The 13546-nt window shown below is 41.9% G+C and overlaps 1 protein-coding gene across 36 annotated transcripts in view; it reads left to right on the forward strand.

Moving 5' to 3' along the window:
* Positions 1–232: 232 nt before the first annotated feature.
* ABI3BP (ABI family member 3 binding protein) overlaps positions 233–13546 on the forward strand; it is a 140680-nt gene continuing 127366 nt past the window's right edge. For 20 of the 36 annotated variants that reach the window (XM_081908326.1, XM_081908337.1, XM_081908343.1 and 17 more), the window contains exon 1: positions 234–428. In XM_081908326.1, coding sequence (XP_081764452.1) covers positions 350–428 — 79 coding nt within the window. In that variant the 5' untranslated portion in view covers positions 234–349. Of the gene's footprint in view, positions 429–13546 lie in introns of all 36 variants that reach the window. The other 16 variants (XM_081908357.1, XM_081908336.1, XM_081908347.1 and 13 more) reach the window with 4 other exon arrangements.

Here is a 13546-nt window from a genome sequence, read left to right on the forward strand (position 1 = left end):
TAGTCTCCTTAAATACAGTAACATATCTTCCTTGTATAATTATTCCTGCCAATCTAAACGGGAAGCACAAGTGATTGCACGTTAAGATTTTGTAAATCTCTGCGATGGAGTGCTCAGTTGACAGCAACAGGAATTCTGTTTCAGGCAAGAGATTGATAATATCATTTGTATTTTAATTCTCTTCTCATTTCAAGTGAGATGGTGTGATGTCATACTGTCTCCTCCCACAGTGTAAACTAAACTCCTGTCAAAGTTTTGCTGCCTCTGTGACAGAGAACAGTTTTGCAGCTTGCATTACCTTGCATGACACCCTCAGCATCTTTAACTGTACACGTTTGGGTTTGAAAGCATGATATCAAGGCTGGTCTTTCTCCTTTTCTGTGGAAATATTGCACTAAACCTTGGAAATGCTCAGAAATTGCCAAGAGGCAAGTAGATGTGATATTTTTATACTTTATTTGAGGGTGAGGGGGGAGTGATTGGTCTTAATGAGACAATCTTGTTTTCAGCATGTGTGAAAGGAAAGTGAGAAAGAAATGTAATGGGGGAAAGGGCAAAAATCATGTATGAGAAAATAGCTTAAAATTCTTTCTCAAAACAAAGCAAATGATTTGTAGTTTCATGATTCCAGTGAGGAAATCTGTGTTGCAAACTAATGAAAACTGATTTTGCTGGCTGTTTGCACATTTACTTCTTATTCACACTGGTGATGTGACCACTAGGAAATGTGGGTGGGGTGCACCCCATCTTTGTTAGAAATCTGTTTTTCAAAGTGCTTATGTTTTCTACTGAAATGCATGTTTGGAAGAGGCAAGGGGGTGTTACAAGAACTGTACTTGATTTCCTTCTCTATAGTCTGAAAGAAGATATGTAAAATCTAAGACATAACCCCAACCCCAATTAATTTAATTTTATCTATGTTGTTCAGGCAGTTGGCAAGTATTCTCTTGCTACAAAAACATCCAGCTGTAATGTAAAATTGATACCATATTTCTAAATCAAGATCAAGAAATACTTTGCAACACCTTGGCACCAAAGCAGCATGTTTCACTACAGTTTGTGGACTAGACATTTTTCTGTTGACTTTGCTGAAATGCTTTTTAAGTACACAGTGTGCTTTGCAGATGATTCAAGAAGACAATTTATACGAGAAACATTATTTTCTTTTTCTTTTTAAATGTTCAGTTGCTTAGAGGAATGCTAAGTCAGAGAACAGCATCCATGAAGATGTCTGTATGACCAAGTTGAGGTCATAACAGCAATATTCTTCCACCTGCAAAATACTGAATAATCCTTCATCTTGACTTTCCTTCTGAAATTTTGCAATTTTGGAATGCTATCCCATTTATCGTTGAATGGAAGTTGTGTTCATTATCCTTCCTGATGAAATATATTGAGTTGTTACATAGACTATATTTTTGCACTCCTCCTAGACAAGTATTCCTGTGGTGTGGGGCTATACCTCAAATTCTGAAGCATCTAGACATTAAAAAATACATGAATATAGGTTAGCAGTTAGCAGTGTCATTACACTCTGGAGTTAAATAGTATGTATTGTCTGCATTTGGAATATGGATCTTTTCCAAGGCACAAACCTTGCAGATGGTTTTATTTGTCTTTCCTATCCATTTTTGTGGGATGATAGCCATAACTATCCTTGAGTGTAGATTTCTGGCAAGGAAAAATGCTTTACATTTTATGCTCGAGTCACTGGAGGAATATTCCCCCAGTATAGTAAAACAAAGCCACAAGTCTACCTCTCAAATTATGTCAACAGCTGAGAAACTTGTGTATTATTCTTCATTTGGTTTCAAATGACTCTCCCTTTTGCAAAGAGTAAGTGTGAACAGCCACTCCAACATCTATAGCTGTAACATGAGATTATTTTTTATTGTTGAACACGCTGCACATTTTAAAAAATTATTATTTTGCTGTGTTAACTATTCAGAAATATACTGAAGGGTTGTGTCCTTTGTCAAAACACTTCAGTATGGCTGGAATTGCATTCTAGAAACAAGATTTGTCTCTTTGTTCCACTGTCTTGTCAAATAAAAAAGTCAAGGCACACTGAAGTGCAAACAATGCACACTTTTCTCAGTATTGTTTAATCCTGTTCACAAGGCACACATATAAATTCAGCATAAAGACTCCCACTGAAGAGAGTGCTTTCAAGTCACTTCATAATCCCTATGAGATTCTCTTGCCAGATTTATTTCTGGGTAGACTTAACCATTCCAGTGTCTGAACTTTCCCACTCTATGGTTGTAGAATCCCAGTACTCTGTTTTCCATGCCAGGATGTGAAATCTACTTCTTCCTGGCCTTATGTCATGAAATTGGATTTCCTTTCCCTGGTACAAGCAAGGAAAGAAAATTTGCTTCCTGCAGCTGTAGGAAAGTGAGCCAGTGAGACGTTTGTATGCCAATTGCTTGCAGAGCCATTGGAGAAGCTGTTTGCACAAATATGCTATTCCTGAAGCTTACAACGTGAAGGTTCTACTTTCTGAGGTGCTGCCACTTCCACAGGCACCTGACTGAATATCATGATGAGAAACATCTGTTTTAAAATGTCAGTTTTGGAATTGTCAGCAGGGAAAATACTACTTTCTGTAGGAGTTCTTGGAAAGTTGGTTTGTTACTTAGAGAAATGCAGTGGAAAGAGAATTAATAACTGCACTCGTCACTGCATGAAAAAACAAGTTATGTGACTGCAAAAGCAGGTGTGCAAAGGTTAGCTCATTATGTTTGCACGTGCATGATTTTGACAGACTATCCTAATGCCACATAACTGGTCTGTGACTTTTTGCAGTTAGAAATTACGGTGGTTAATGCTGGTAGAAAAAATTCTTTTCTTCCACCCTCTGCCTTCACTTTAAAAATATCAAAATCACTTGTGTCTTCTGACACTTTATTTTAAAACTCTCCTGGGCACCTATGAATAGGATGGTTCTGTTAAACAAATGCTTTGTAATTTACACTGTTATTACTTACTCAATTTCAGTCCTGCCCTTCCTTCTTCCCACAATAGCTCAGGGCAGCAAACACCAAAATGGTAAAACAGCAAAATTACAAGTAAACAAATCCATATAAAACAAGTAAAAACATTTTTTAAAAACATGTAAAACGACATAGCCCCACAGCTTATAATTTTAAGGTTGCCAGGAACACTATTCAGCCCTCAAATGGCTGAATAAATAGGAAAGCTTAAAAATTACTACTCTCAAAGTTAATAGTGAGGGAGACAGAGGCACTTCACCAAGGAGGGCATTCCATAAATTGGAAACAACCACCAAGAAGGCCCTGTCAAGTTCAGTGCCAACAGAGCAGCACCAGTTGAAATTTAAATATTTTTATGCACAGGCAAGGATTTTCAATTGAAGTCACACATAGTTTAGCTGTTTATGGGTATTTTGAAGCAAGATATGACTTTCTCAGAGGAATTAAGCAACCAGATAACACAGTTACCAGTCCAGAAAAGATCTCTGCCACTGTGCTAGTCAGCAAGCAAAGTATGTGTGTATATATGTGTGAGAGAAGTAGTGGGAAGGCTGTATGAAGGCTGTCAGGGGCTAGTTTGGTGTGTGTGTTAATGGCCCCACCCACCATTGGCCACACTCTGCCCATTGCCAGCCACACCCTCTCGCCACTGCATGTCACCTTCATGGGCAAAAAGCTTGCCTAGTCCTACTTTACATAGCTATGATCAGAGCATCTTTCACCAAGACCCTGAGCGCTTGCAGGCATCAGCGTAACTAATAAGCCTGGTGAACCATGTGGCATTGCAATCTACGAAATGTTGACTATGGTATGCCATTTATTTAGCTTTTGGGCATGCATTAGTGCCAGCTGCTCTCACTTATAGTCATGGCAGCATTCATGCTGAGCTCACCATTGGCAATGCTGGTGCTGTTGCGTAAACTTGGTAGCAGATAAGGCAAGTGCTCTGTGCACAATGGAATGCAGGTAGCTAAGTTGGGTGAAAAGAATTGATTTAGTATCTTGGTGCCACACAGGTTTAAACTGGCAGGTAGATTTTATCAGCTGTTCAGATAATTCAGGAAGAGAGTGTCGCCAATAGGAATGAGGTGTGGTTTTCTCCCTAAGCTATTTTGGGTTATGACAGAAGGGGACATATTGCTGCCATTCTGAAAACCGAGGTGACACAATCACCAGCTCTGGCCATTTTTGCAACATCCTACAGATTTTGAGGAGCAGTACTACCATTGCTTTTAGATGTGGCCATTCAAGCCTTGATGTCTGCCAGCTGGATGTGTGCATGAAGCAGAAACAGCTTGTAAATATGAAGGTGTGGTGACAAATAAAAAAATTGGAAAGGCTAGTGCTGGTTGCTGTCGTAGGATTAAATGTTGGCTGTATGGACAACAGAAAAGGGGACCATGCAGGGATACTTTTTCTCTTAATTTTAAGGACAGGGTTTCCATTAGGCAAACTGTTACATCACTCTGGGTGGCAGAAACAGGGATAGTCCTTCTTAGAGCAAGACATTTTGATTGAACTGGCCTGGGATGAAACAGTTGCTTTTCCACAGCAGCTAGAAAATCTCTTTAAAAATCACTTAAAGGTTCAAAGTGAACTTTGCAACTTTAAACTAAACATAGATGATAATTTCTCACACTTGCAGAGAAATGGAAGTGTTGCAGACACTCCCCAAGGCCACCTTACCCCAAATGCTTTGCTGTGAGGAAGGACCCTCCTTGGGAAAGCAAGGCAAAGAGGGAAGGGAAAGCAGAGAGGCAGTCAGTGTTGCCACACATTTAGCAGCAGCAAACCACTTTAAATAAGTATGGGATGTGGGGAGAGGTGCTGCAGGGGCAGTGGCAATGTCCGGCATCAGCCCTGATGTCCATACTCTCCCAGCTGCCAAAGCTAGCAATAATATTAAGAACATACCATGAGCCTTCTGGATCAGGCCAGCGACCCATCTAGGCAAGCATCCTTTAGTCACAGGGCCAGACAGATGCCTGTGGGAAGCATGCAAGCAGGACATGGGCACAGCAGCACTCCCTACCTGCAATTTCCAGCAACTGGGAAGAATTCCTCTGGCAGTGGAGGAGGAAGATGGTCATCAGGGCTCGTAGCTACTGATAACCTTATGCTCCATGAATTACTTCTTCATGCAGCACATAGTTATAATGTGGAGCAGGCATCTACAGGAGGCAATGGTGAACCCCAACTTGAATGGCTTTAAAAGAGAATCAGAGGAATTCATAGAAGATAAGTCTATCCATGGCTCCTAGCCATGTGTCCTGAGCCCAGGGGTAACCCATGAAATGTGGTCCAGGACCAGTCCAGAATCCGAAGGTTCTGCTGGGAGTCAGGCCGTCAGGGCCAAGGCAGGACAGCTACAGGATCTCAGGCAGGATCTAGCATACAGCAATATTGCTTCCGCAACCTGGGGCGGGGTCTGACAGCCTTTTATCTTTGTTGGGGTAGCGGCCGGTCCTGATCCGCCAGTGACTCACCTCCCTGTTTCGCCCAAAGGCGAGCACTCCTCCTTTGAGTACTCAGGTCTCTCCTTCTCTCAGACCTTAGTCTCTGCAGCTGGGGAGACGTCAGTGGGTTACTAGACCCAGGGGCCGCCTCAGCCTCCCCTGACCAAACCGGTAGTGGAGCAGCTGTAAGTGATGGCCCAGCTGAAGGCAATGAGGTAATCCCCACATCTGAAGCCAGGGCAGGCTCAAGCCCCTGACTCGGCCCAGCTGGTGTTTGTTGTAGGGGAACCTGTGCAGACTGGGACTCTTCAGGATCAGGCCCCAGACTTGGTTCAGATGATGCCTGAGGCAAAGGATCCAGTGCAGAGCCCGAGTCCCAGGCCATAACACCATGATGTAACCTATGCTCTGCCTGCATGACCAGAGGCAGCATGCTTCTGAAAATGAGTTGCTCAAAACTGCAGGGAGGTAGAGTGTCCTTGTGCTTGGGTCTAGCCTGCAGGTTTCCCACAGGAATCTGATTGGCCACTGTGAGAACTGGATGCCAGACTACCCTGATTCATCAGTCTCTTCTTAGGTGCTTATTCTGGAGGCAATTTTGCCCCACACCTTCTTGGCATGGAATGAGGCACCATGGGATCTTTTTGGACAGGGGCCACCAAATTAGTGGTAAGGGAGCTAGCGTTTATATGGTCTATCTTCTCCTAAATGTGACATCTTCATCAGACACTTCATCCCATTTGTAATTGTGGGTGTAGCTGGTTGCCTTCTGGAGGTCGTATGATTTTATAAATAAATGATTGTTGGTTTTTCCATGGTTTGGCGGCAACCATATCTTTTTGCTTTCTCCATGCTGCTTGATTCAGCTGGGATGCAATGGCATATTTCACTTGCCATTCAGTTTTGTCACTTGTTGGCAGGTAGTGTGGGCAAGTAAGAATAGGCGTTGGTGAGCACTAGGAGGCATCTCACAGAAGGTGGAGAGAAGTCTTCTCAACCTACCTCTTATTGCTGGCTTGAGGGGGGGAGGGGAGGCCTTTTCTCACTGAACACTGAACAGTGGAGGTGAGATGGAACAGCATAAACACAAACTCAGGTTGCATTTAAAGCAGACCCACAATGTATCATCCAGCCTTACAGAGCCAGGGCAGTGTTGCCCAAGGCAGAAAATCTGGGCTTCCTTGGAGTTTCTTCCTGCTATTTATTCCTGCTGGGAAGAGTTAGACTTTGAGTCAGCCCATTGCAGATCCTTGATTAAATAAATATGATCCCTTAATTCCAATGGTTGTCTAGTGTCTTCATTCCAGGGGTGTGGTGGCAATGAAACCTTTAGCTGAATTGATACTAGAGCACTCCTTATTTTTCACATTTTGATTTGATGATTCTTTATTTCATTGAGAAGGTTGATCACCTTTTGGGATTATTTTGTCAGCAAGTTCAGGTAGATCTTCTGAACTGATTATGCTTATTCTGCACTGGTGCTGAAACAGTGTTGCTCTCTGAACAGTCAAAAAGGGCAGTCTAATTCTGATGCCAAAGTGCACCAGAAGGAAACTTTGTTATTACATGTTCCCCAGTGTATTGAAACATTACTGTGAACAGTTTGAAATAAAAACAAATGCTCCAGTTTTTCCATAGTGCCTCATATTCTTATTAGCCTTCAGGCTGTTCTTACAAGGGTACCTCCCAGAACTGTATTCAATAAGGCAAGACTAACTCATCCAACCCCAAATACTTTCTGGGTTTGAGGGGACCAGTCAGCAAAGTAGATCAGATGACAGATTTAGCTTTACCTGACTACAATGACAAAAGAGTTCCAGGCTTCTTGAATTAAGTCTCAAACAGTATGCTGATTATATGCGACTCTGTAAAATAAAAACATTCGCTTATTGACAGAAATATAGTGAAACAGAAAACACTTGGCATGATATGGAACTTGGTACACATTGCAGAGTAAATACTATGCAGCTAAAAAAAAAATCTGTGATGTAGAAACAAGACCAAACAAGTTGGGTCTTAGAGTCTGTTTTAGACGCTTTATTGTGCAGCAGACTATTGCTCTGTTTCCCATTTCCTGGAGCTTATTTTGTAAAGCTGGTGAACTTTACCAGGTAAAGAAAACATAATGCTTTTGCTTTTATGGACGGCGTAGCAAAAGATGAGTTTACAGATATTCATTCTCTAGTGTATTGTGGATGTTGTGTGTGGTGGAATGAGCCAAGATGCTGTCTGGAAGTGCAGTGGAAGGCAGTCATGTTAGAACTGGAACCCATAGGCAACAAAATGTAGGTCAACTTTTTTCTTACTCTCCCCAAGGACAAGAACCAGCCAGCATTTTAGAATTAACACCAGATGACTAGCCTATTCCTTTTCTCTTTTGTTTGCCATAACCTTCCATTTTCATTGCTATTCCACATACCCCTTTCTAGCATGGCAAGAAATCTATATTGGTGTTAACAAATGCTCTTAAACTTGTATCATCTTAACCCTTTTCACCATTTTGCAATGTAAACAAAAATGTGTGTGAAGGTGCAGCAGACTCCAACATATGCGCCTTCAGTCTGAAGAACCTCCTTATTCAAGAAGCCTGTAAAAGCAGGTTCCCAAAGGCAGAGCCCATTATGCATGTATGGAGATGTCTTGTCAAATGGTACAATCAGTGGGTTGTATCCAATGTTGCCATTCCACTCACACAACAGATTTCCACTTGCACAATGGAACTTCCCCCTCTCATTGCACACAAAGGAAGGTAATGGATGGTTGGTGAAGGACCCTGTGTCAAAGGCAGGGAAGGGAAGCTCCCAGGTGAGAGCTGGGAGGGTTCACCTCTTTCTGTGTGGGAAAGATCTACGAGAGAGAGAGAGAGAGAGAGAGAGAGAGAGAGAGAGAGAGAGAGAGAGAGGACTTTGTTTGTTTTTTATTGCAATATACTATGAAAACTCTTAATAAAATCTTATTTTTTACAAAGGAACTCTCCCCCCCTCTATATTCCCTGTCCTGTGCAGGCCCTCATGGATCCTCAAAATCTGCCCCAGAGGGTTAGGAAGACCCTCCAAAGCAGCTTTGGAGGCAACATGATGAAAAGAAGGGAAGGTTCTGCTGCACAAGTTGAATGACATTTGCACAGCACTGGTCAAAATCCTATCAATATACATAAGGGAGATACAGTTATGAGGTTGCCTTCATTACAGGCATCTTCATTGTTGTTGTTGTTTAGTCGTGTCCGACTCTTTGTAACCTCATGGACCAGAGCACCTTCATTGTACCCATGGATAAAAGATGAGAAATTACCTTGTGGTGAATATAAACCTAACTGATGCAATGGTTAACTTTGATTTTAGCAAATGGAGCAAGGTGAACTGTGTGAAATAATCAATATAAATAGGAGAAAGGTCAGAATGGATTACCTATGGCTTTCTCAGTGAAATTACCAAGTCTAATGCTATCCAACAGTATTTCAGTTTACTAACTGGGATATTGATGGTGCACTAGAAAATACTCTCAGGCTGAGGTGTGTTTTGTTTTTCCCTTTTGAAAGTTCAGCCTTTGCCCCAGTCGCTAACCCTAGAAGATGCACTTCTGTGCCAATGCCTGGCAGCCCTGTGCCACCCACTGTTCTCCATTACAAATCGCTTGTTATTTGGCTCTTTCAAAGAGTATAGTTAGTTGTAATCATTTCTACATTTGATCATCTGTGTTGCATTAGGTAACACTTGCCCTTAACCTCAACATGTGCTTTCATTTATTTTTGTCAAACAATGTAATTTCTTACAGTGTATTCTGTGGCAGCTGATAACTTTGACTTTTTACATTTATTTTTTGCTAAAGGTTTTCTGGCTTCCACGTAATATTTATAATAATTGGTGGCTGTAAGCCATACATGATCCTATAAAATTGCAGCACAACTGTATTCTAAACACCAGCCCCAGCAGTACAAAAGTCATACAGAATTCCATGGATTTGCCATTTACTGATTTGAGGGGAGACTTTTAAAGCAATGTCAGCTTCCTGAAAATGGGCATTAGAGTTAGGAACATAGGAAGCTGATACAATCAAATGTAATATAATAAATAAAGGAAGCAATACAAATGCAATTAAAAATCATACAGCATCTAGTACAGCACAATGCAACTATACAGCAGGCAGAAAAATAATATTAAGTAGTCCTCCAAGACCATCAGCAGTTTTCAAGGGTCCTTGCGTGGGGGCACTTTTGGGAGCCACTGTCCTCAGTCAACCTGAAAATGCTGGGAACTGCTGACATGCAAAGCTGAGCTGCAGCCCTTTCTGTTAAAATTACCTTGATTATTAGTTCCATGGCAATTGAAAGAACAATCCTATATAAGCTTACATAGAAGTAAGTCCTACTGTATTAAGTGTGGCTTCCTTGCAGCTAAGCATGCATAGGATTTTACCCTTAGACACAACATTAATCTATATCTTTGAAATGAAATCATTGCTTATTTCTGAACTGCCTACTTTCCATTTCCATTTTCAATTTTAATCTATGCCTAGTTTTGCAAATTATTTGTTGAAGGTGAACTGCAAGTGCTCTTCGATGTGACACTATACTGCCATTAATACTGCAGTTGAGTTGGTGCCGAAGTCCATGTTACGTTCATTTATTGGAACACAAGGACTGTTATTCTGAGCCTGAGGTAATCTAGCTGAGGATTTTCTTTCTGGCTAAGGATAGCACTAGATGTTTCAGAGTAGTCACATGATGAAGGAATGATTTATCCCCTCTTGTATGTGCTCCATGAAGTATTTATTTAAACTTGTCCTGTGACTGAATGCTGAACTTGAGAAAATGGCCAAGAGCACAAGTAAGAACCTTTTCCAGCAAGGTTTCAGTAAGAAAGTGCTAAAACTTCTCTTGTTAAAGGTATTCCAGACACTGCCAAGTTGAATTTGAAGAAGCTTGCTAGATCAGCATAGGAAGAAGCTTGCTAGATCAGACCAAATGTCCATCACCTCAAGCATCCTGCTCTCCACATGGGGCAGGCAGATGCCTCCAAGAAGCCCACAAGCAGGGCATAAGCTACCCACTCTGCAGTTGCTTCTACCAAATTGTGGGCATGACTCATTATGACCAATTGTCATTCAGGAACCCGTTAACCAAATATTTGTGTAACCCTCCTCTAAAGCTATCCAAGTTGTTAGCTGTCACCGTATTTTGTGGCAGCAAAATCCATAAATTATGAGTTTCTTTGTCTAGTCTGAATCTGCTAGCAATAAATTTCATTGAATGACAGGGATTTTCTAGTATTACACTCCACCAGCTTTTGTGCCCTCTTTGCTGTGTGTCTCCAATTAAAATCGCCCACACAAAATTACAGCAAAGCAAATGCAGCACCATAAACACATGTCCATAATTGCTCCTACCAGAGATCTCTATAAACTTGCATGCCACAAAACTGTGACATGCAGTGACTTTACAAAGGCAGTTTGGATTTGATATCCTACTTTATCAATACCCGAAGGTGTCTCAAAGTGGCTAACATTCTCCTTTCCCTTCCTCCCTCACAACAAACACTCTGTGAGGTGAGTGAGGCTGAGAGACTTCAAAGAAGTGTGACTGGCCCAAGGTCACCCAGCAGCTGCATGTGGAGGAGCGGAGACACGAACCCCGTTCCCCAGATTATGAGTCCACCACTCTTAACCACTACACCACACTGGCTCTTGCATCCTTTGCAGGGAACCCTTGAGTCCTTCCCTTATCAAGCAGAATTAGGCCCTTTAGAGTAATGCTCTTATAGCTTTGGAGTGGCAAGTGAGACAAAGGCAGGCAGCTCTGCACCACTTCCTCTGCTTTATTTAAGATGATTTCCACCCTTCTCTTTCCTACAGTCACTGGACTCAGGTCAGCTTACAGCAATTTACAAATCAATAAAAGCATCTTCAAAATAATCAGGATCAGTTTTCTATTTTTATAAAACCCCACTCTGCTTGCCCTACAAGTCCATGCACCCCTTGCTCTGCAGCGGTCTTTCAGGCAGGCCTGAGGCAAAATAAGACAGTTGCCTCTGGTAACAGAAGCTGGGAATGGAGAATTGGTGCAATCAGCCTTTGCACACTTCCCTCACTATCTGGCCAGCCGCTGATGCTCCTGCCACCTGCACACCCATCCTGTGAAACTCCTGTTCAGTATGGGAAACTCCAGTGCACCTGACCAATCCCCATTCCTAGTTCTGAGGAAGGACCCCATTCATTGGAAGTGAAGGATGGTTCTACTCCTCCTACAGCTGCTCCCACACTCCTCCGCCTCCTGTAATAGTTGTTTTGCTTTTGCTACCATGGCAACCCTGCCAACATAAGCTCTCTTCTCTCCTCCTCAGAAGGGGGTCCAGATTGCCTAGGAAGAGACGTGTCTGTGCTGCTTTGCTGCAGCAACTTGAAACATCTTTTTACAAAAAAAATTCTAGCTACAGCAACAAAGCAACGGCAGGTCACATAATCTTGTTGGCTGCTTCACCGACACAGAACACTGCTGGTGTGGCCACCATGTTAGCAGCAGCAAAATGGTTCATTGTAGAGTAGGATCAGGGTGGTGAGGGGCAAGGGTAGCAGCAGGAAGTGGTTAGAGACCATGAAGGACAAGCTTTCCCATCTACTCTGCCTCCATCTCTCTGCCTTGGATTCTTCATAGCTGCAGGGAAGAAGCTGTGTTGCGATGATCAAAGGCATCACCTCTGCAAGGATGCCTTTCAGAAAGCTATTCCTTCAGCTCTCCCTTGATGGGGCTTAGCACAATCTTGCCAATTTAGCTGCAGTAGTGTCAGCCTTCTTTTGCTCCAGTACAGTTTAAGTGATGTCTTGGCATGCGGCTGTAATTCAGTTTTGGTAACGCTACTATTACTATAGCAACAAGATAAGAAGTTAGCACTGAAGTTGTTCCTTCCTAGCACATAGAGCCTGGCTTTGGATATGGAAAAATGTAACTATTTGTTGCTGGGTTAGCTTAGGGAAATCTCTCTTATTATGTATATTCAGTACATTCCGTCATCCACATTTTTGTTATTACACAAGACTGCTCCTTTTTTCGGATAAAAGGAAATTGTGGTTAGTACCAAAACACACACACAAAACCGAGAATTCCTAGAAATGTGCCTTCTCTTTTTGAAGTCATTTACACATGTGCTGGAAAAGTTTTGTTTATTCCATGCCTCATTTCAAGCCTGAAATTAGCAATTAATAAGCACATCTTTGTAAAATACTAGCTAGTAAGTATTCGGGGAAAATGCTGGCAAGGATGAGCAAGCCAAAATAAATCCAGGGAAGACAGGTGAGTGCATCTGTTTGGGAGAAACTGCCTCCTCGAAACAGGGTCACACTTTCCATTAAAGAGCAGGCTGAAGGTGGGATGTGCGCCTAGATATGGATTGCTTCTGTGTGTCCTGATGACAACTGTGACAGGAGTACATTTTATCAACTCGAATTCACTTGCTAGGGTTGCCATGTTTTGAAGAGCTAAAAAGAGAACACATTCTGACGTCTACTTTTAACTATGATCGCGATGACTCTCATTTTAAATACCCCTACTTTAATGATAATAATAATAATATAGTAAAAATCCAAATAAAAATTAATTGTAAGTTATATTCCTGTTTTATTGATCCCGTATAACTTCAACATTTTGTAAACTGTTTTTGAGAGGTTGTGTACTTGAAAAATGATGCATCAATGCTTAAAAGTAAATCATGACATAAACTACAGTCATACCTCTTGTTGTGTTAGGTTCATGTTGTGTCTTTTCATGCGCACGCACAGAAGTGTTCCGTGTGCTTCACACATGCGCAGAAGCGCCGCTCTAGTTGCGGATTTTTCAGGGCGCGAAAGGCATCCCGGAACTGATTGTGCTCGCAACTAGAGGTACCACTGTATTGTGGTGTAAAGCCCCCTTTATCTGATGCATGATGTGTTATCCCCAACTGACAGATTATACTCACATATGTGAGTACAGTCAAAAGAAGGATGGTGGGGAAACATGGTTAGAAAATGAGTCCACCAGACTCTCTGTTGTTTTTGCTGACTCATACTAGCACAACTACCCCTTTTGAATTCGTTGTATTCAGTAAAAGTAGCGCTCTACAT

This window comes from Podarcis melisellensis (genome assembly GCF_964234715.1).
Source record: "Podarcis melisellensis genome assembly, chromosome: 4".
In the NCBI taxonomy this organism is placed as follows: Eukaryota; Metazoa; Chordata; class Lepidosauria; order Squamata; family Lacertidae; genus Podarcis; species Podarcis melisellensis.